At 39.8% G+C, this 24,378-nt stretch overlaps 1 protein-coding gene across 10 annotated transcripts in view; it reads left to right on the top strand.

Moving 5' to 3' along the window:
- Window positions 1–24,378, top strand: part of DLG2 (discs large MAGUK scaffold protein 2) — a 1,420,652-nt gene that overhangs the window by 720,005 nt on the left and 676,269 nt on the right. For all 10 annotated transcript variants that reach the window (XM_055581486.1, XM_055581487.1, XM_055581493.1 and 7 more), the window contains one exon: window positions 19,194–19,363. In XM_055581486.1, coding sequence (XP_055437461.1) covers window positions 19,194–19,363 — 170 coding nt within the window. The remainder of the gene's footprint in view (window positions 1–19,193; window positions 19,364–24,378) is intronic.

Raw genomic sequence — 24,378 nt, 5'->3', positions numbered from 1 at the left:
TGGGAGTAAGTTCCATTTCAGACAGTGTTTGACTGAAAGTTTCAGTCAAAGTTGCATTTCAGACACAACTTTAAGATACCTGTGAGGAATTCAAGTGGCAATATCAAATAGGCAATTGAATATACAGGTTTAGGGACTCTAAGAGATTTGGCTGGGGACATAATTGTGAATGTTTAAAGCCAAAGAAATGAAGAGATTGCTTTGAAAAGCATATAGAATAATAAGAGAAAAGGACCTAGAACTATCTTGAATTATTCTAAACTCTTTGGTGTAAATTAGACCAGAGATTTTTAAACTGAGTAATGCATACCCCTGGGAGTACCCAGATAGATTTATGTGACTCAATTTCCAGATCTTTTATTTGACCAGCCCAAAAAGTAACCTGCAGCTTCATACTGGTTCTTTTTTCTCATTTTACCATTTAAGATTGCTCTTCTCTCATTTTTAAAATGAAAGCTATATGATCTACCCATCCAATATCCTACTGTGTCTCTGTTGCCACTTACTATTATTTACTATTCAGGACAATTTTTCTACTTATTTAACAGTACAATTTTATGACTAGGTGTAAATAAGGATCTGAGAATGAGAGAGTCAGTGTCTCTAGTGATCGAGTGGTTGATCTTTTTAAAAGTCAAGTTTTTTTTTCTCATTCTTTGCCTTAACAGAATTGAAAAGCAATTGTCATCTGATAAATAATCACAATTGTCATGATAGATCACAGAATTGGGGGCATATAACTTGGAGGGAATTCAAAATTCTCTTCCCATTCCCATGCATTCATTGATGCGAACAAAGTTATCTTAGATTTTTCCTTTGTAGAACTGAAAAATATGAGTTCTGAATTATGTCTTATTCTACCTTAAATTCATATTCATTAATGGAAACAGGAGCTAATTTTTAAAAGTTCTACTCACCCCATTAAGAAACAAATCCACAATACAGTTACATTTTCATTGTTTTACATTTATTCATTGATATTCATTCAGAATAACCTAAGTGGTTATTTTGATCAATGTGTAGTATTAATAATCATCATGATAACTCCAGAATGCTGCTGCTGCTGCTAAGTCATGTCAGTCGTGTCCAACTCTGTGCGACTCCATAGATGGCAGCCCACCAGGCTCCCCCTTCCCTGGAATTCTCCAGGCAAGATTGCTCTTTAATGCTGAGGTCTTATATAACAGAAAAAATTTTGCATATGTATAGGATTTATATTTCCTATGCATTTATGTTTCAAATAATTATGTTACAGTGATCCATATAAGATGTTCTAACATAAAATACATAAAGGTAGAACTCTATGGGAGTAAAATGAAAACATAAGAAAAATAAAAAATATAAAATGTCTAACTGCTCAAAAATAATTTGTATCTTAAATTGGTAATCATGGATTTCAAATCAATAGATACTTACATTCTAGTATGTACATTTGAAATAAGGATGTGACAGTTAAAAAATAAAATTTTATAATTCACAATAGGCCAAAAATCATATCTTCTGTTACTATTTAAATGTATGAGGAAAGAAAAAATTAGAGGTCAACTTAAAGCATACAAAACAAAGGATAGTTGGTTTTTTTTTCCCCCTTCTGTTTTGTAAGCATGAAGATCAATACCTTGGAGAAGAACTAAAATGAAAATTTAAAAAGGACTGAGCAGAGTGGTAGGAAGAAAAGCAGAAAAGTCACAGAAGCTAGGAGAAGAAGGGCTTCAGGGAGGAGGTGAGCAGTCAGCCTTAACACTGTTGAGAAATAACTAAGATGAGGACTAAACAGGTGGCATTGGATTTGACCAAAATTGGATTATTGGTGAGTCTAGTAGGAACATTTTCTGTGCTTTTCTTGGTGGGGCCATTGTGAGGGGACTCCTATTGGAATGAGACAAAGAGAGGTTAGGGAGGAAGAAATAAGAGAGTATTTGTAAACAGTCCTTTGTTAATAAACTTGGTCTGTGAAAGAGAAAGAGGACATAGCCATGGGAAGATACCAGGTCGATGAAAGGCTTTTCAAAAAAGAGGCGACACCAAACTTTGTTTGAATGTTCAGAGAATGGGTTAACTGAAGAGACTAGGTTTTACAATGCATGATGTAAAGAGATTAAATGAGGTCTTTAGGAAAATTTGAATGGATGGATCTTGGTGTCAGAAGAGACACTTCCTCCACTGTAATAGGAAAAGAGACACAGTCTGGGTTTCCATGTAGTCAGGTAGGTACGTGCTGGAAGTGATGTAGAAGAGGAGGGGTTTGGAGACTGTCATTGCAGAATGAAGGACAGCAAACTGGCCAGGGTGTTTGGAGATCCTGAATTTACAGTGACGTTTGCCATTTGTGGTGGCTCAGACAGAGAATCTGCCTGTGCTGCAGGAGACCCAGGTTCAATCCCTGGATTGGGAAGATCTGCTAGAGAAGGGAATGGCAACCCGCTCCAGTACTCTTGCCTTGACAATTCCATGGACATAGAAGCCTGGCAGGCTACAGTCCGTGGGGTTGCAAAGAGCTGGACGTGACTGAGTGACTAATACTCACTCAGGGCTCAGCTGCTCTGGAAGAAGCAGTGAGGAAGATGGAGAGTTGGGTTCAGTCAGGGCTGAGGTTTTGCAGACACTTCTCACAGAAGGACTAAGTGACAGCAGCGTGAAAAGGAGTGATGAGTGGCAAGAAAACAGGAGCATTTAAGACCATGGATAAATGTTATTTAAGAGATAATATTCATCTCTTCTTTGCTGTGTGAATTTGAGTAAGTTACTTATCTAATTCTCAGTTTTTCCATTGAAAAAATGTTAAGCATCTGTCCAGCGTAGTTACAAAACAATATATTGTTGGGGTGTTATATAAACACTAATTGTTCCCAGACAATACTACTTTTCTTGTCATAGGAGTCCTAGGAAATGTGTGGTTTTACTTTTGGATCTTTTTCTGATCTGTATCTTCTGGAAGCTTCTTGCCTCTCTGCCCTGACACTCATGGCTTTTTCTAATAAATTCTTCCATTAAATTGCCCCTCAGAGAGGCCCCTCTTCACCCGTGCTGTAAAACAAAGCCCCATAGTCCACGTGGACAGTTACACATAGTGTGTGGATGACTGACAGCAAGGGTTTGTGTGTATTTCTAAAGAGAAATTTATTAATTCAAATAAAACCCATTTACTGAAAGCAAGAAGATACTTTTAGCAAAACTGCCCTTCATGATGCCCCTAATTCTCCAGGTTACCATCCCTAGGTCTCTGAATTTTACCTCCATATCTAGGAAAATCTGTAAAGGACTGAGCATACCACTTACAAATGCCAGTTCAACCATTAAATCAGGGAGCTCCAGTTCTAGTTTTATGAAATCACAAAAATCACCCATAATTTCAAAATGTGTCATGAGTTTTCCACCCAAAATTAATTTGAATTTATGAAATGTGATTTAGCTTAGGAAAAGATAAGGGGTGTGGATACTATGAAATCACACAAACAATAACAACTGATTTATGGTAGCTCAGAAAAAGGTCCAGGAACAGCTTCACTAATCATCTACCCTGAAAAATTAGTATCTCCAGGCAGTTTAGCATTTTCTGCTATTTAGAGAATTGCTCACAGTTTTTGCCAGTGCTAAGTAATTCCAAAAATTGTGGGTTTGGATTTAAGCAGGTCTTCAAGCTAGAGCTGTCAGAGTTCAAATTTGAGCAGACTGGATATACTTCATTGTGGACAAACCAAATTCAAACTAGGTAGAACTACAATTCATTCCTGCATTCATTTGGAGTTCAACTATTTATTGAGTTCCTGTTATGGGGTTTTCACTGTCCCAGGCACTAAGCATAAAATGGTCAACAAGACAGGCAGGATTTCTGCTGTAAGGAATTTTATTTTTGTCTGTTGAGCAGAAGATAAATATACAAAATATCATAAGCCATAAATGTTATAGGGAAAAATAAAACAGAAATGTAGATGAGTAACTGGTGCTACTGTTACACTGAGTCATCAAGGAAGGTCTCTCTTATGAAGTGGCCTTTAAGGGAAGATCTCAATGACTAAAAGAAGCTGGCCAAGCAATGATAAGGGACACGACTTTCAAAGCTGAGGGAACAGTAAGTACAAGCGCTCTAAGGCAGGACTGAGCTACGCACATTCTAGAAACTAAAGTAAGGCCAGTGTAACTGGCATGAAGGGGGTTGAAGATGAGAATGGTAGAATATGAGAACACAGGAGGAAATGAGAACCAGGGCTTTGTGCAGCAGGTGAGGGGCTTGGATTTTATCTTACCTGATACAGGAAGAGTTTGAAGAGCTTAAGCAAGGGTCGAGTGACACCATCTGATTTAAATTTTGAAATTATGTACTCTGACTTGACTTCCATGTAGAGAATGTACTGTGGAGAAGAGGAGTAGAAACAGTAAGTCAGTGTGTCCAGGCAGAAGTGTTGGTGACTTGGACTGCATGGTGGTAGCAGAAATGGAAAGAAATTGATGGATTGGGATATATTATGGAGTTAGAAGTAACTGATGTTGCTGATGGAATGGGTATGGAGGTTGAGGACACTAAAGGAATATGGAAAACCAGGTGGGTAGTTCTTATTGCATGAAAAGCTGTGTTAACCTCTGGGGATAACAGAGAGAAAATTAGAGATAAGATTTCTACATTCATAGAGTTCCATTCTAGTGAAGAAAGTGAAAGTAAAGTCACTCAGTTGTGTCCGACTCTTTGCGACCCCACGGACTGTAACCTACTAGGCTCCTCTGTCCACGGGATTGTCCGGGCAAGAGTACTGGAGTGGGTTGCCATTTCCTTCTCCAGAGGATCTTCCCGACCCAGGGATCAAACCCAGGTCTCCTGCATATAGGCAGACGCTCTACCGTCTGAGAGATATAATAAATAAGAAAACAAATGAATTGCATTACACAGGTATCTTATTTGTTATCGACTTTGTACAAATGCTGAAATTGTTTTCCTCTAACAACCAATGAATTTACTAACCATGAAATATAATATTCATCATCTTTAAAAATCTTTAAAGATATTGAAATTTTTCTCTTAAATATTGAAATCACTTGCCATCAAATAATGTGTATTTGCTCTACATGAGTAAAATCACACAGACTAGCAACTGACTCAGAAGATAGTGCACATTTCCAATGAGGGGTGGGGACATGGAGGCACACCTCTTATATATGTAGTAAGTGATGAGCAGTTCAAATTAAGAGGCAAGATTACAAGCAACATGCCACAAGGTACACTTGAATTCTTGCTTATGGTTCAATTCTTTCTATGAAAATTGAGTTCCAAGAATTAAAATAATAATATGAATAATAAAATCTTGAAATTAACACCTAAACTCTTAAGATGAAAGATGTGTTTAAGCCAGAACTTGTCTTACATGTAAGTGATAAAGGCTGCTGTCCTTGTGATGTGATTTGTGATCTTGTAAATCTCTTCCTCCCCACCTCTTACATCTGGGGCCATCAGTATCTTTCTCGTTCACCACTGTATCCTCAATGCCTACACGGTACCTGGTGCTCTGTAGGTGCTTAATTAATATTGTTGACTTTGTGTATGTAATTTTATCTTTCAATTAATATTTGAGATCTTATCTTCGGTGATCAATTTTTGTTTAAACTTTCTCTTCTCACAGATGTTCTGTTTATTTCTTTAATACAAATATGCCAGTGAATGACAGCCTTCAGTTAAGTCGCTCAGTTGTGTCCGACTCTGCGACCCCATGAATCTCAGCATGCCAAGCCTCCCTATCCATCACCAACTCCCGGAGTTCACCCAGACTCACATCCATTGAGTCAGTGATGCCATCCAGCCATCTCATCCTCTGTCGTCCCCTTCTCCTCCTGCCCCCAATCCCTCCCAGCATCAGAGTCTTTTCCAGTGAGTCAACTCTCCGCATGAGGTACCCTAAGTATTGGAGTTTCAGCTTCAACATCAGTCCTTCCAATGAACACCCAGGACTGATCTCCTTTAGGATGGACTGGTTGGATCTCCTTGCAGTCCAAGGGATTCTCAAGAGTCTTCTCCAACACCACAGTTCAAAAGCATGAATTCTTCGGTGCTCAGCTTTTTTATAATCCAACTCGCACATCCATACATGACCACTGGAAAAAACCATAGCCTTGACTAGACGGACCTTTGTTGGTAAAATAATGTCTCTGCTTTTGAATATGCTATCTAGGTTGGTCATAACTTTCCTTCCAAGGAGTAAGCGTCTTTTAATTTCATGGCTGCAGTCACCATCTGCAGTGATTTTGGAGCTCAGAAAAATGAAGTCTGACATGGTTTCCACTGTTTCCCCATCTATTTCCCATGAAGTGATGGGACCGGATGCCATGATCTTCATTTTCTGAATGTTGAGCTTTAAGCCAACTTTTTCACTCTCCACTTTCACTTTCATCAAGAGGCTTTTGAGTTCCTCTTCACTTTCTGCCCTAAGGGTGGTGTCATCTGCATATCTGAGGTTTTTAATATTTCTCCCGGCAATCTTGATTCCAGCTTGCGCTTCTTCCAGTCCAGTGTTTCTCATGATGTACTCTGCATATAAGTTAAATAAGCAGGGTGACAATATACAGCCTTGATGTACTCCTTTTCCTATTTGGAACCAGTCTGTTGTTCCATGTCCAGTTCTAACTGTTGCTTCCTGACCTGCATACAAATTTCTCAAGCCTTAGGGTAATTGAATTTGAATTGATTATACTGGAGAAATGAGAGGACTTGAAAAGACACAATATTCTCATGGGTTAAAGTCACTGGAGGGAAAGTATGGACACTGGCTACAAAGGTGTTATTATCAGCTTCCCCACTTCTACAATTCATTCATTATTTATTAGACATATATTCAATGCCAGCTCTGTGCCTGGCACCATAATAGCCGCTAAAGCTGCCAAAAAATGAATAAAATAAAATTTCTCCCCTCAAGTGATTCATAATTTATAGGTAAAGATAAACATTTAAACAAAATATTTCCTCTTTTTCCTCCCTTCCCACATCCAATCTATCAGTATGTCCAGTAGATTCTAATTAACCTTCTTTTCTGTCCCTTTTGCTGTATCCTGATTGCCACTGGTCTAATACAGGCTTTTATCAGGATTACATAATAGCCTCTGACAACAATCCTTGCTTTCTTTTGCCCTAACCCCAAATCTAATTATGTCTGCATATCTATACACTGTACCTAGAGCATTCTTTCCAAAACATTATTCTAGCTTTAAGTACTGTGATGGCTTTCCATTGTCTTTATATTCAAGTCCAGTTCCTTAACATGCTTTACAAGGGCCTTCAAGACTTGATCTCTGCTCCTCTCCTCACCAGCCACTGAGCTGTCCCTGGAACACTTTTCCCTGTCTTTACTCACCTGGCTAACTTCCGTTGGACCTTCAGTTCTCAGTAACATCAGTTGCTCCAGGTTTTTCTTGGCCTTCCTAGTCCCAACAAAATCTTTCATTATATGCTCCTGCAGCACCTATTGCCATTGGAGTTACTATGCTGAATTTTACTAGTTTGTTTGACTGTCTCCCCCTATTAAACTGTAAAGCTACCTCAGAATTTGCATTAGTCTTGAAAACTGAGTAAAGTTCAGGGGAATGTGGCATCTGGAGGTGGCTGTTCTAGGCGGGGGGAGATGCCTGAGTCATGACTTGCTTGGTGTTTGCAGAAGCTATAATGGAATGGGAAGAGACAGGGCTAGGGAGTTGAGTAGGAACTAGATGGTGAAAAGACTTTTGTGTTATGTGAAGGTCTTAGCTTTATCAGAAAAGGCGTGTGAACTCACTCAGGGCTCTGCAGAGCTCTGCAAACAGTGCTACCCCTGTCCTTTATGTGAATTAGAGAAGAGACTTCAGCAGACACAACGGTCAGTGCTAGGGCACTTGGCTTGGAGAGCGGGCTTGTCCTCGATTTCTCTCAGTACTCACTAGCCCTTGCTCAATCATATATGACGCCCTGACTCTGGATTCCTCACCCTCTGGGGGGTCACAAGTGAGGGCCTTCCAACAGCCTCTGCTGTGATTCTTTTCCCTCTTCATCACAGAAGCCACAAAAACTCTGCCTTTGTTATTATACAAACAATTATAAACATACATTGTGTCTTCTGCGTAAGATCTCATTTGTAGAAAAGGTTTGCTTAGATTATTTTATTGGAGTACAGTTGATTTACAATGTTGTGTTAGTTTCAGGTATACAGCAAAGTGAATCACTTACCCGTATATCCACTCCTTTTTAGATTGTTTTCCCATCTAGGCCATTATAGAGTATTGAGAAGGGTTCACTGTGCAGTATATACAGGGATGTGCAGTATATCCCTGTACAGCTGTACAGCAGGTCCTTATTAGTTATCTGTTTTACAGTAATGTGTATATGTCAATCCCAATCTTTCAATTTATCCCACCCCCCAACTAAATATTTGAAATTCTGTAGGCAAAGGAACGGAGAAGGCAATGGCAACCCACTCCGGTACTCTTGCCTGGAAAATCCCATGGATGGAGAAGCCTGGTGGGCTGCAGTCCATGGGGTCACTAAGAGTCAGATACTACTGAGCATCTTCACTTTCACTTTTCACTTTCATGCATTGGAGACGGAAATGGCAACCCATTCCAGTGTTCTTGCCTGGAGAATCCCAGGGACGGGGGAGCCTCGTGGGCTGCCGTCTATGGGGTCGCACAGAGTCGACACGACTGAAGCGACTTAGCAGCAGCAGCAGGCAAAGGAAAGCAATCAAAGACTATTAAACAGAGGAATAAGGCAATCCGGTGTATTTTCAATAATACCATTCTGGCCAAAAAAAAAAGTTGGAAGATAGAGTTTAGAGGGCCAAAGTAGAAACAAGAAGACTAGTTACAATTTTTTTTTTTCCCAGAATCTATGTGATTGACAGGAAAAGCCACACTGGGATAAGTGGGTATAAAGGAAAAGTTTGAATCTAAAAAAAAGTATGTGACGGATTGGATGTGTGGCTGAGAGAAGAAAGGGACTCCCCAGTTTTGGGTGGTGGAATGATTTACTTTGATAAAATACATAATTGTGAAGTACATAGTTGTCCATGGAGGGAGGACAAGGATAATTTGGCATTCCGCTTCGAGTACATTCCAGACTTCCAAGGGGGCAGGCTGAGTTGACCTTGAATTTAGATTTATAGAACACCAGAGCTAGAAAAGAATTGTAAAATGAGGGAATTCAGCTTAAACCGAGATAAGGAAAAAATGCCTTACTTAAATGGCAAGTGGCAGGACTAGAATTTACCTCTGGTTTATGACTCACTATTTTCCCCACCATACCATGTTCCTTCTTGTGCTTCTCAACTTTTCACTGAAGTGTTCATCCATATTACAAAGCCAAATCAAATTAGACTCTGAAAATATAAAATGATCAATTATATGTATGCTGATCCATATTAATTCCTTAGATTGGAGTAGAGGAAAACTGGAATCAAATCCAACATTTGAAAATGTGTTTTTAATGTATAGTACTTAATTTTCGGTTCTGCAGGGGTACCAGATCAATCTGTAGCTTTTCAAGGGGAATCTATCATGCATTTGCTTTTCAGACATTGTAGGCAGTGAGGACTTGAGTGATTAGGAAACACTTCATGAGGCTGGAGAACACGAGCTTGCCTGGAATGAGGCTGGTTGGAGTTGGGCATTTGGGAGGCAGAAAGTAACATGAAAGAAAATGCAAAGGCTGGAATGAGCTTGTTGTATTTTCAGGCCACTGAGGATGTTTGGAGCAGGAGTTTGAGAGCATAAGAGGCTAGAATTAGAGGCCCTTCAATGATGCTCATTCATTCTAAGGTAACAGCTGTGTAGCAGACGCCAGGATTACAAAGATAAATTAAACACAGCTTTGATTTTATATAGGTTAAGTAACTCAGTGAGTTTTGAGGGGAGAGGAAATAATGATAGGGTTGCTTTAGGAAACTGATGGAGAAGGAAATGGCAACCCACTCCACTGCTCTTGCCTGGAGAATTCCAGGGACGGGGGAGCCTGGTGGGCTGCCATCTATGGGGTCGCACAGAGTCGGACACGACTGAAGCGACTTAGCAGCAGCAGCAGGAAACTGAAGCTGAGCTGGGCTTGCATGTGGGATATGTAAAAAGGGACTAGTTAACCTAGGATTGGGAAAGCCAGCTAGAAAGCTACTGCCTTAACCCAGATAGGAGGTACCAGGACCTCGTTTCTTGAAACTTGATGTGCCGTCCTGTCTGTGGACAGTGTTAGGCTGAGTGGACTAAGTAATCACCACTCCTATGATCTTTTCTCTTTGAAATTCCTACTTAGTGCCTCTTTTCCATATTGTACTCACCCAGTTACCTGGCTCAGGGTTTGTTACTGGACTCTGTTTTCTGGCAAAGTGCTGAGAGACCAATCACCGATGCTGAAATAGCAGTTTCTTCCCCCTTGTGAAATATTGTGATCTTTCCCAGATGACAGCCTCAGAGAGTCCTGCAAGCCTTTTCTATAAGGGAAATGAAGTGGTAAATGGAGAGAGAAAAACAGTATATACACTGTAGGGGATGGCCTCCATGGATCATAAATTCACGTTACTCTCACCAAGATTTAGAGACAAGAGCAGGAGCCCTATTTCTTAAAATACAGAATGGAGTGGCTATCAGTTGGCCTTTGCTATAGGAAAAGAGTAGGCAAAGGTCTCATATAAAAAAAGTGCTGGAAAGTGGCTTGCATACGCAGTCTCACGTCGTGTAGCAGCTGTGGTCTCCTGGTCCGTCTTCATTCCAAATAACAGAGCTGCAGCATTGAGGAAATGTGGTTCAGAATCAGAACTTCTAGCACTGTCACCTGGACTATATGAGACTGAGCAGTGCTGCTCATTGTATTCATTTATATTTGGTTTATTTGTGTTTTTTTAACTTTCTATTTATACTGGAGTATAGCCAATTAACAGTGTCATGATAGTTTCAGGTGGACAGCCAAGGGACTCAGCCATCCATATACATGTATCCATTCTGCCCCAAACCCCACTCCCGTCCAAGCTGCCACATAACATTGGGCAGTTTCCTGTGCTATACAGTAAGTCCTGTTCATTTTAGAATGAACCACACAGTTACAGTTCAGTCGCTCAGTCATGTCCGACTCTTTGCGACCCCATGGAGCTCACCAGGCCTCCCTGTCCATCACCAACTCCTGGAGCTTGCTCAAACTCATGTCCATCGAGTCGGTGATGCCATCCAACCATCTCATCCTCCACACACTAGTCAAAATTTTGAGTGGTGATTATCAGAGTATGGTCCCAGAGCAACAACACCATCATCACCTAGAAACTTTTTACAGAGGTGAATCATCTCTCCTGCTCCAGACTTAGCAAATCAGAGACTCTCTGGGGGTAGAGCCTAGCAATCTATGACTTCATAAGCCATCCATGTGACTCTAATGCACACTAAAGTTCGAAATCTAGTTCTAAAGTTTAGAAATCTAATTCTAAAATTGAGAACTAGATTTTGTTATTTGGCTTGGCTTTACTAATTTCTAGTATACTCCTTAATCCTACTGATGGTCAGCAGTTGAGATTGGTCCTTAAATAAGCCCAAAATTATTTTTAACAAGCTAGAGAGATATGAATGGTGCAGTGCATAAGTTTTGAGTTTACCTACACAACTTACTGTCATTACAGATCTCTTTTAGCTTCAGTTTCTGTTGTAAAATGAAGGAAGCAATATCTACCTTTCAGTGTTTCTCTTTAGATTAAACGATATATGTTGTTGTTTAGTCACTAAGTTGTGTCTGACTCTTTTGTGACCCCACAGACTGCAGCCTGACAGGCTCCTTCTGTCCATGGGATTTCCCAGGCAAGAATACTGGAGTGGGTTGCCATTGCCTTATCCAGGGAATCTGGAGTAGGTAGCCTATCCCTTCTCCAGGGGAAATTCCCAACCCAGAAATTGAACCAGGGTCTCCTGCATTGCAGGTGGATTCTTTACCAGCTGAGCTACCAGGAAAGCCTGGTACTTCTTTCCATAAATTTGCTTTAATCCCATCTTCTTGCAAATAAGCTTTTGCCGCTTTTCAGTCAATGTGAAAGAAAATGACCTCAATATGTAGCTTTCAAACTTCTATTTCTCATGTTTAGATGGAACCTCTGAATCTCATAGTTTCAATTCCAGATTCCCCAAACAGGGACTGTCAGACTCGACAAGTGATCCATAATGAGCTGTATGAACCCGTCACTCCTCCTGCAGTCCTGTGAATGTTTGTTAGAGAAAAAGGCCTGGTACATAACACTGTATTAACACACATCCGATGCTTCCAAAACATTAGTTCTTTTCCTTTCCTGGAAAACTGTTAAATTATGCTGATTTTTATTACTTTATTCTTAGTTTTAATGGACTAATAGCATCTAGGGAAGTCAATGAAATAAATGAATTTTTAGGGTGAGACGTTTCAACACGAAGGAACCTTATGGTGGGACTTTAAATATACCCACTGAACTCACATGTATGTCATGAGAGGACAGAGGAAGGCAGCTGCTGCTGCTGCTAAGTCGCTTCAGTTGTGTCCGACTCTGTGTGACCCCATAGACAGCAGCCCACAAGGCTCCTCCGTCCCTGGAATTCTCCAGGCAAGAACACTGGAGTGGGTTGCCATTTCCTTCTCCAATGCATGCACGCATGCTAAGTCGCTTCAGTCATGTCTGACTCTATGCGACCCTATGGACAGTAGCCCACCAGGCTCCTCTGTCCACAGGGTTCTCTAGGCAAGAATACTGGAGTGGGTTGCCATTTCCTTCTCCAATGCATGCACGCATGCTAAGTCGCTTCAGTCGTGTCTGACTCTATGTGACCCTATGGACGGTAGCCCACCAGGCTTCTCTGTCCACAGGGTTCTCTAGGCAAGAATACTGGAGTGGGTTGCCATTTCTTTCTCCAAAGGAAGGCAGCAAACAAACACAATTAAGTAGATTTAGAAAAGATCATAACAATCTGAAGCCATTTGGGTCAACTTGTGTGTGTGTGTGTGTGTGTGTGTGTGTGTGTGTGTTTTGTGTTGTCTTATCTTTCCTCTTCTCTGGCATTGTAATGCATCTGTCTTTTCTTAAATGAATTTTGGGTATTATTTGCTCTTAGCCTACCTTACCCTACCTTTAGTGACTCTAGGAATAAAAGAAAAGTTAGGCATTTTTCCTACCTTGAGAGCTTTTCTGGTATCATTATAGTTCACATAAAAATCTATGCAGTTCTTCTTTTCAAACAGAGTCTGATTTTTATAAATGATTGATTGATCTCTTTAGGCACAGACAGTATAATTCCCAGCTTATGTTTTCCATCTGATAGTGTATTGCCTCATTTCATTCAGCGCATTAAACATTGATCAGCTTTCTCCACGATGTGACCCTTTGGTCTGTAATTAATTCGTCTGTTTGACAAGGAGAATAGGACTGAGTAGAGACATTAAAGAATAAGTTAGTTAGCACCTCTCGCCATCTTAATAACCAATAAGTTTCAAAATTAAGTTTCAGACCTGTGACCTAAGGCCTCCTTTTGAATCAAGCCTTGAGCAGGTCTGAGTGTGGCTGAATGTGGTTACACGTGATGGGTGGGGCAAGGACAGGGTAGCCATGGTGGGGATTCTGCCAAGTGTGATGGTCTTAAAAAGCTTTCTCCAAGGCTACCATAAAGCTGAAATTTGTATTAGAACAACTGACTGTTTTCTTGATGGTAGAGGACATGGAAGTTGAAAGGGGAATTAATTTACACTCCATAAAACTTACCGAAAGCCTGATTTTACCTTTTTTCTTCCCCCAAATCCCATCTTTGCATCTGTTCCTGTCTCCTTCATATAAAATTTTAAAGCTGCTTTCAGTATCCTGACTGTAGCTCTCTTCCTTTCTGTCCTTTTAGTCTTGATCTCCCCTAGTACAGTCTCTTCATATCCTTTCTTATGCAAATGGTTCTTGTCTCTTTCATAACTGTAATAGCTTACTGTTTTTCAGGCACCGTGCTCAATATTTCACATATATTGTTGAATCCCTACAGCAATTTTATTATCCCCATTTTCACATGAAGAAACAGGCTTTGAGATGTCAAGTGTCTTACCCAAAGTCACACATCATCTAAGTTCTAGAGCAGGGACAAGATCCCAGTTGTCTCTAGGTACAGCTGAGGTTTCCAGTCCAAGTTCTCAGATTCTCTGTGATGAAGTATGTTCATTATAGAACTTTTTGAAGAAACAAAGCATAGAAATATGCCTTTTAAAGCATCCATGCTATCCAAATCCACAAAGAAAAGAGATGAAACTTTGTTATCTTTCCTTCCAGTATTTTTTAATACATAATAGATTTTTTAAAAATTGAACACAATCATTTGATGATCATTTTTTAAAATTTCATTATTGGTGCATAATTGCTTTACAGTGTTACGTTAGTTTCTGCTGTACAACAAAGTGAATCAGCTGTATATATACACACATTCCTTCCCTCTTGAGCCTCCCTCACACCCTGCCCACATCCCACCCCTTTAGGTCATTGCAGAGCACTGTGCAGAGCTCCCTGTGCTGTCCAGCAGTTTCTTTCTAGCTATTTATTTTATACATGGTAATGTATACGTGCGGTGTATATGTGTCACGGTAGTGTATACGTGCGGTGTATATGTGTCACGGTAGTGTATACGTGTGGTGTATATGTGTCACGGTAGTGTATACGTGTGGTGTATATGTGTCACGGTAGTGTATACGTGTGGTGTATATGTGTCACGGTAGTGTATACGTGTGGTGTATATGTGTCACGGTAGTGTATACGTGTGGTGTATATGTGTCACGGTAGTGTATACGTGTGGTGTATATGTGTCACGGTAGTGTATACGTGTGGTGTATATGTGTCACGGTAGTGTATACGTGTGGTGTATATGTGTCAGTGCTACTCTCCTGATTTGTCCCATCCTCCCCTTCCCCCATCTGTGCCACATGTCCATTCTCTACATCTATGTCTCTATCCCTTCCTTGCAACTAGGTTCATAAGGAATTAAAATTCTTAAAAGAATGGATAAAAATCATAAATCTTATTTACAACAGAACATACTTTAATACCTATGAAAGAGGGTAGATATTACATATTATTTTAAATATCTTCAAAGTATAATAAATAATTTATAAGTATTATTTGACTTTCAGTGATACCATATCATATTCCAGAGTATTTGTCTAGTGCAAATTTTGGATAAGATTTTGTGGACATGTTAGTGATGAAATGTTCTTTTTTGTTTCTAAGAATATTTATTAATAGCAAGTAAATGTACCAGAATGTCCAAAGAAAATTATTAAAATTAAATTTGTTTTAATCCTGGGCTTCCCTAGTGGCTGAGATGGTAAAGAATCTGCCTGCAATGTGGGAAACCCATGTTCAGTCCCTGGGTTGGGAAGATCTCCTGGAGAAGGGAATGGCAACCCACTCCAGTATTCTTGCCTGGAGAATCCCATGGACAGAGGAGCCCAGCAGGCTATAGTCTGTGGGGTTGCAGAGTTGGGTATGACTGAGCAACTGAGACTTACACTTTTTAATCCTGTGAACAATACTCATCTATAAAAAGGATATAATAGCAAGCACTGAAAGAGTGAAGCCATTGTCTACTTAAAAAATAGTCATGACCGAAAAGTTGAGAGTTACATTTTATTTGATGGAAATTTTTAGAACTTAAGCCCCAAAAGCAGCATTTCAAATAGCCCTGAGTGAACTGTTCTGAGGAGGCAGGGGCAGGAGTCAGGTTCTTTAGAAATTTGCAAGAGCAGGCAGGTAGCCTGAGAGTCAAAAGTATTTTTGTGAATTAAAGGAAACTAGATATCTCAAGTTAAGGAATTTAGTGCTTTTCTATATATGGGAAGATGCAAGAGTCTGGGATCAGTGAAATCACTCCTTTCATATGCTTCTCAGCTGTCTGGGGCCAGTATGTGTGTTTCTCATATCCTGAATTCCTCAGTGCTCATCTCAGGGAGTGGCTGCAGCCTAATGGCTGCCAGATTGCAGGTACCCTTCCTTCCTGAATGCCCCTGGGCTCAGAAATGCACATTGAGAGGCCTGAATCACTGATGACTGTGACATACTTGTTTACTGAATACTCCATTTCTCACCATCAACTTAATTACACCAGTAAAGTAGGGAGGAAAAATAAAATAAATAATAATAAAGTAGGGAGGAAATTTGTATGTAAATGACTTTATAATACAATGGCTCAGTGGTATGATAAAGGCTTCACATTTTACTGAACCAGAGTATTATTTGAGTTTGAAGCTAGTGATATATTTATATGTTTCAAAGTGAATTCAAATGCTGCCTTTACTCACAGAGATTATCTACTGGTAGAGAAAGCAACTTCTAAATAGCCATGACCCTCTAGCCAAATGCTATTTCAAGTGATTGGGAGGAAGGAAAGTTGAGTGCCCTAGTTTGGCTTGATATTCTTTCTTTTTAATTTTAAGAATTTGAATATAAACACCTCCCCTCACAGTCCCCTTTTTTCCTTAGTTAACTCTGAGTAACTTTGTATCAGCTTCAGTTCAGTTCAGTCGCTCAGTCGTGTCCGACTCTTTGCGACCCCATGAATCTCAGCATGCCAGGCCCCCCTGTCCATCACCAACTCCCAGAGTTCACTCAGACTCACATCCATTGAGTCAGTGATGCCATTCAGCCATCTCATCCTCTGCCATCCCCTTCTCCTCCTGCCCCCAATCCCTCCCAGCATCAGAGTCTTTTCCAATGAGTCAACTCTTCGCATGAGGTGGCCAAAGTACTGGAGTTTCAGCTCTAGCATAGTTCCTTCTAAAGAATACCCAGGACTGATCTCCTTTAGAATGGACTGGTTGGATCTCCTTGCAGTCCAAGGGACTCTCAGGAGTCTTCTCCAACACCACAGTTCAAAAGCATCAATTCTTCTGTGCTCAGCTTCCTTCACAGTCCAACTCTCACATCCATACATGACCACTGGAAAAACCATAGCCTTGACTAGATGGACCTTTGTTGGCAAAGTAATGTCTCTGCTTTTGAATATGCTATCTAGGTTGGTCATAACTTTCCTTCCAAGGAGTAAGCGTCTTTTAATTTCATGGCTGCAGTCACCATCTGCAGTGATTTTGGAGCCCAGAAAAATAAAGTCTGACACTGTTTCCACTGTTTCCCCATCTATTTGCCATGAAGTGATGGGACTGGATGCCATGATCTACGTTTTCTGAATGTTGAGCTTTAAGCCAACTTTTTCACTCTCCACTTTCACTTTCATCAAGAGGCTTTTTAGTTCCTCTTCACTTTCTGCCATAAGGGTGGTGTCATCTGCATATCTGAGGCTCCAGAAAAAGACATAACTGGGTTGGAATCCTGTCACTGTTGTGACCAGCATTGTGACCTTGCCAGTAAAATTTCATTGGTGTAAAATGAGAATCAATGCTTCATAAATGGTTTGACTTAAATACAAGCAAATAAGTGAAGTGACAAGAATGATATGATATGGCACATAGTAAACCCTTTAAAATTTTCAATTTCCATCCTGTTTACATTCAACAAATCCTGAAGCGCATCTTGAACCCACCTATCAATAGCTGCAACTCTCTTGTGTATAATCTGTTACAGTTTACACATATGTCCACTTATTTATATGTTTGGTTACTCTCTTCACTAACTCTAGGCATGTTACTCTCTTTTCATGGGGAACTAAAATTCAAAAAAGTTGAAGTGACTCAACCATGGTCACACAGCTGATACACAGCTGCAATGCAAATCCAAACCTCCAGACTGCTGGTCCAGTGTTTTTTGTGGGTTTTTTGGGGTTTTTTTTTTTTAGTGCACTAAAGCTGCCAACTTTGTCCACATGTTTAGGAAAAAAACATCTGATTTAGGCTGTGATTTCCTCACCCCAACATTTGACAATTAAGGATTCCACTGTATACAAAAGGAAAAAATTGAGTAGAGTTTGAAGAGCTATAGCATCCAAATTTTTTTTTTAATGTCAGTTACTCCCTTCTATGGAAAGCTATGTTTTAAGATATGATTAGTATGCTGAGCATAGGGTGATGGTAAACATTATGTTTTGGCATTATCATGAGATGACAAAATTACCCACTCTCAAAGGACCAGCTGCTGCAGGGTGACTGGCACCCGTGATGCCTGCATTCTCAAAACTATTTTAACGGGTAGTTTTCCATGATTTTTTTTAGTGAGAGAAGAAATGTATGTGTAAACCTATTAAAGCCATAGCATCTGTTATGATGAAATAACACCCTGGAATCTTAGCTCAATAATTTGAAGCTAATTAAGATTCTTATTGAACCAAGAGTCCTATACCTCACTTCCTCAAACAGACATAGAAAAATTATGAACAAAAAAGATAGGAAAATTCTTCCCATACTTTTTATATAATATATACACTGCTGCTGCTGCTTAGTCGCTTCAGTCATGTCTGACTCTGTGTGACTGCATAGACGGCAGCCCAGGAGGCTCCCCCGTCCCTGGGATTCTCCAGGCAAGAACACTGGAGTGGGTTGCCATTTCCTTCTCCAATGCAGGAAGGTGGAAAGGGAGAGTGAAGTTGCTCAGTCGTGTCCGACTTTTTGCGACCCAATGGACTGCAGCCTACCAGGCTCCTCCGTCCATGGGATTCTCCAGGCAAGAGTACAGGAGTGGGGTGCCATTGCCTTCTCCAATATGTTATCATTTAAATTGATACGTACAACATACATGAAACTATTCATTACATTAGATGTATGTGTCCTAAAAGGAAAGAACAAATTTTGAAATAGGAAGACATAAGATCATACCCAGTCTCTAATCAAATTGCTCACAACTTTAGACAAAGAACTCAACCACTTGAAACAGCTCTCCTTTGTGTGATGTAGATAGTAGATCTTCCACAAGATTATGGAAGACATCCAGCAGTTAAGGATATTATAAATCAGCAAATTATGCACCACTGGGCTGGGTGGGATGAACTGGAAGAATGGGCTTGACCTATATAACTACCCCATATGTGATGTAGTCCCAGTCAGAGTGGACTGGAGTTCAGAAAAGGACCTGACCAGTAGGGTGGTCAATCTTGGGAAGACTGGGAAGGCTGAGGGGTTCAAGGTTTTCTTGATTTCCTTCATATGAAGTATTTCTTCCAAATATAAATATGTTTAAATTGCCATTGTCCTTTGCTTCCCCACACCTTCAGGTTAGATAGTCGTCATATTCTTTCAGAAATTCTCTTGGACACTCCTGACTTTTGCCTGTCTTCCTTTCTTTCAGGGTCAATGACTGTATCTTACGGGTGAATGAGGTGGACGTGTCAGAGGTTTCCCACAGTAAAGCGGTGGAAGCGCTCAAAGAAGCAGGGTCTATCGTTCGGCTGTACGTGCGTAGAAGACGACCCATTTTGGAGACTGTTGTGGAAATCAAACTGTTCAAAGGGCCTAAAGGTAACAGAAACATAAACAACTCACAATAGGATACCAGTGACAAACTATCTGATTAAGGCTTATGCCATAACCCACCCACAATGTACCCTGTTCTTTTATTCTCTAGGACTCAGTGTTTACCATGAGATTTGAAATCCTATGATGATAGAATTTTACAGAAAGTAAAAGAAGCCAATACTGTAACTATGATCTCAGAGAAGGAAGCGATAGATTTCTAAAGAAATTTTCTTATAAACAAACAATAAAAACCATCTAAATTTTTCTATGAATTTTTAACCTTATCAGACCATCCTGACTTACCTGGCATGTTAATACTTTCTAACTTTTCAGATGTAAATGGTAATTTCTCTCCTTTAGTAAAACAGTAATGTGAAAAATAATCCTTTGAATAGTCTATCCTAAAGTAATTATTATATTTTTATGACACTTGTGATTAGTTTTGATTTGGTAATACTTTTACCCATTTTGTTTAGTAAGTACTACATAGCATTTTATACTTGCAGTAGTCAAAATAAGTTAAAATTTATTTTTTGAAGTGTTCACAAATCTCTTGAGATAACTGCAGTTACTTTGGGGAATCATATGAACAGTGAAATGAATCATATGAATTTCTAAGAAGAGAACTTTGAGTTCTGCTCTTCCGAATGATGACATTTAATATTAATAGGATTTCAGATATTTTATAAAAATCTAATAACTTAAAAGTATTTAAATATTTTAAAAGATTATGACTAGAGAGTCACTATACTCTTTTAATAAATTATTTCTCTTTCCCTTAAAATCTGTGTAATCTCTAATGCTATTATTGTTGTCCTTGCTTAGTCTTTAAGTTGTATCTGACTCTTTTGCAATCCCACGGTAGCCCACCAGATTCCTCTTTCTATGGGATTTCCCAGGCAAGCATACTGGAGTGGGTTTCTATTTCCTTCACCAGGGGATCTTCCCGACCCAGGGATGGAGCCCACATCTCTCGCATTGGCAAGCTGACTCTCTACCAGTGAGCCACCAAGGAAGCCCTCTAATGTTACCTGTGACTTTAAAAAATAAGCATACTACCTTCTCTGGGAGGTACTAGTGGGTGGTATTTAAGATCTCAGACCCAAGAGTCAGGCAGGATGGAGTTTAAAAGCCTAGCTCAGCCACTTACTAGCACAGTGACATTGATTAGACCAGCCCCTCTTGTTATTAAATGGGGATCATAATGGTAGCTTCCTGGTGCTATCACAAAGGGATCTTCCCTAATGGCTCAGACAGTAAAGATTCTGCCTGCAGTGCAGGAGACCCTGGTTTGATCTCTGGGTCTGGAAGATCCCCTGCAGAAAGAAATGGCTACCCACTGCAATATTCTTGCCTGGAGAATTCCACCAACAGAGAAGCCTAGCGAGCTACAGTCCATGGCGTTGCAAAGAGTTGGACATGACTAAGCCACTAACACTTGTGGTTTCAATGGTAGTATCCCATGGGATTTCTGAGAATTAAATATTTAATATCTGGTGAGTACACAGCAGGAACACTTGCTGGTTGAGTGCAAACTCCGAAGTATCTGAGCTGGAACCCTGGCTCTGCAGTGCACTAGCCATTTGACGTTGGTCAGATTTCTTAACCTCTCTGAGCCTAATTTTCTCATCTACAAAATGCAGATAATAATAGCATTTGCCCCTTGAAATATTGTGAGGATTAAATGAGTCAATATACATTAAGTGTTTAGAGTAGTACCTGGCACAAATTGACAACAAATATTCACTATATATATGTGTGTGTGTGTGTGTGTGTGTGTGTGTGTGTGTGTGTGTGTATTAGTCGCTTAGTCTTTCCTGACTCTTTGCATGGACTGCATGCCCACCAGGTTCCTCTATCCATGGGATGGATTTTCCAGGCAAGAATACTGGAGTAGGTAGCCATTTCCTTCTCCAGGAGATCTTCCCAACCCAGGGATTGAACCCGGGTCTCCTGCACAGCAGGCAGAATCTTTACCCACTAAGCTACCAGGGAAGCCACCTATATGTTATTTGTAGTTGGCTACATATGGTTTCAGCCTTTGCCACAGTTGTTTGGTAATGTAATAAAAGAACCAAATTCTCTTATGAGTTAAATCCAAATGCACTAAAATCACAGAATTAATTTGAGGGTGGGGAGAAGTAAAGCATTTCCACACCAATGTCTGGTGATATGCGAGAAAGACTTTCTGTTCTACACATTTTCATATTTTCCATGTGTTTTAAAGTTAAGACTAATAAGCATCCACTATTTAAAGTAAAAAAGATATGCTAAAGTAACAGGTAGATACTTCTACAGTTCAGTTAACAGCAATTGTTCAGTACAGCCTTAAGGCAAAAGCATTACCATCCATTAGTAGGCCTCCTGCTAGCTGAGCCATTCCATGACCTCGGCTGCTCAGCAGAGCACTTAAAGGTTCTAGGGAATCAATAGCCAAAACTCCTTCATTTGATCAGGAACACATTATTTTGGATCTCTATCTTTGGTACTAGAGCCCCCTCTGGCTGGTTTATTTCCATCCAAACTGTTTTGTCCTTTGAGCCAGGAGCGAAATAGCCCTGGGACAAAAAGAAGGGGGTGGGGAGACAGTAAGCTTAAATCGACCAAGAATACCCAGGCAATAACCCAATGAAAGAACACACACAGCATATGGGTGATAGGATTGTTCTACTGGGGAGAGGAGAACCGGGAAACTGTCAGAGCTAACTTTATATCCCTGAAAGCAGGCTCCTGCCAACTTGCTGTAGAGGTTTGTGGACCTGTTGGTCCTGTTGAGATTCTGTTGGGTCTGTCCTACCTTTTTGTCCTGTCACCACACAAAAGTCACCGATGGGGATTTGTTTCTCTGTATAAAGCTTATTGGTTTACAGAGAAAGAAACTGTTTTAATCACTGTTTGAATTCCTGATGCCTTTCCCTGTGCCTTGAAGGAAATGCTGAATCAGAGTAAATTGAATAATTAAGTTGGATTCTACACTAAATCTGATGATACCTTCCAGTCTTAACCTCCCTTGTCATCTCGTAACTCTTTATTTTTGAATGATGATCTTATTTTTTTTTAATTTCTGCCGATGTTTAATCTTGTACTATGGAAACTCTTATGCAGTGGAGACAATGAAGATGAATCAGATGTGTCTCTAATGGGAGAATTAGAAAGTTCTAATGGGAGAGAAAAACATAAAGGTAACTCATTTTAGTGCTAGACAGAATGAAATCAGCTCTGTGGTTGAACTTGAGCCATGATTCCAATTGAATCGAGCAGAGAGAAAGATGTGATTCATCTTAATCAGAAGAACCAAAATGCTCCAGAGAATTTAAAATTTAATATGTGCTTTCAGACCTTTATCTTCCCTTCACTGAGCATGTGGGCATTCCCGATAGTAAATATCAACACTCTAGCCAACTGGGCTAGCTAGCCTCAATTATGAGTATATAATACAGAGCTAGCTGATTGTGTTCATTAATTTCCTTCTTCAGTGATTCAACAAATATTTATTAAGCATTTATTATGGACTTGACACAGACCCAGACAATGAGGATTCACAAAGAAAATGGAGAATTTTTGCTCAAGAAGATTATGGTCTAATGTAGAACACACCTATAATATAAATTGGGAAACGTGCTATGAATGAACATGAATGATTGTACGGAGAAGGCAATGGCACCCCACTCCAGTACTCTTGCCTGGAAAATCCCATGGACGGCGGAGCCTGGTAGTAAGGAGGCACCAATTAGGTAATGGGTCAAAGAAGACTTCTCTGAGAAAGTGCCACTTAAGCTAAACTTTGAGATACAAATAAAACCAGACACTAGATGGATAAAGAGTAGAGGAGAGTATCTAGACAGAGTGAAAGCGTGTGTTTATGAAGGCCCCAGGTTAGGAAGGATCTTCATACCTTCCAGGACTAAAAGATACCAGTTGTGACTGGAGTTGAATGACAGGGTACTGAATGACATGAAATGATACTGTCAAGGTGAGCAGGGGCCAAATCATGTGCATCTTTGTTGACCATATTTGCAGATTTGTTATCTTATTCCAAGTGCAATGGGAAGTTCTAGCAAAATGTTCAACATGTGAGATGGTCAAAGTTGTTTTTAAGAGATCATTTAGCTACTGTGAAGAAAATGCATTGAAGGGGCCAAGAATAGAAACAAAGACAGTTAGGGGTCACTTGGAGAAGGAAGAGAAAGGTGAAGTTTTCAAGTATGTGGTGAAGATATTGGCATTTGCCATATAGTGGCATTGCCACTTATTGATAACCTAGATGTGGCATTTGTCCAAGAATGAGACTGTTTTGTAACTGAGCCATTGAATGGATTGAGGTGCCATTTGTGAGATGGGGAAGGCTGTGAAGGACCCTTAGGGGACTATGCTGGGCACATTGGAAAGACTGTGATGATTCTGAAAAAGAGGCAGAATTGGAAAACATCTGTTTGAAAACCCTGTTAATATTCTGAATTTTCCCCATTTTCTATCAAATATCTGGAGTTGGGGAAATATCTGAACAACTGACTTTCTCACTTTTACCATTAATTTTTAATATAAAAGTTATGACTATCACTACTTCAGCTACTTTTAACAATTATAAACATTTAATAGATCGATTTTATAGACGTTCTTAATGCCCAGATGATTTGGGGGGATTATTTTGGTTTTGTTTATTTCTTTTTACATGAGACAGAAGGTAAACAGTATTTCTTTTCATTATATAGATGCACTGTTAAGGTATTCCTTGAAAAAATAATTTGTAGTAGAATTAAATTTATAGTTTTCCAAGTTATACTCTTATGTTTATTCCATCTGTTGTACAGTGACTATTTCTGAGATGACCTTTGACGTATGTGGTTTGTCTTTATGGCCTTATGGTGGTACTGATCTTCCCATTATTTGACTAGAATCATCTGGCTGATAATTTATGACCGTGTATTTCAGTAAGGAATATTTGGGTAATATGCAGCACTGATTTAGAATGTTTTCTCTTAACAATATATGAAAATTTCCCTACCCTCAGAGATGTG

This window comes from Bubalus kerabau, chromosome 5 (assembly GCF_029407905.1).
Source record: "Bubalus kerabau isolate K-KA32 ecotype Philippines breed swamp buffalo chromosome 5, PCC_UOA_SB_1v2, whole genome shotgun sequence".
In the NCBI taxonomy this organism is placed as follows: Eukaryota; Metazoa; Chordata; class Mammalia; order Artiodactyla; family Bovidae; genus Bubalus; species Bubalus kerabau.
The sequence above is the reverse complement of the archived record's forward strand: the minus strand, read 5'-3'. Positions and strand labels throughout refer to the sequence as shown.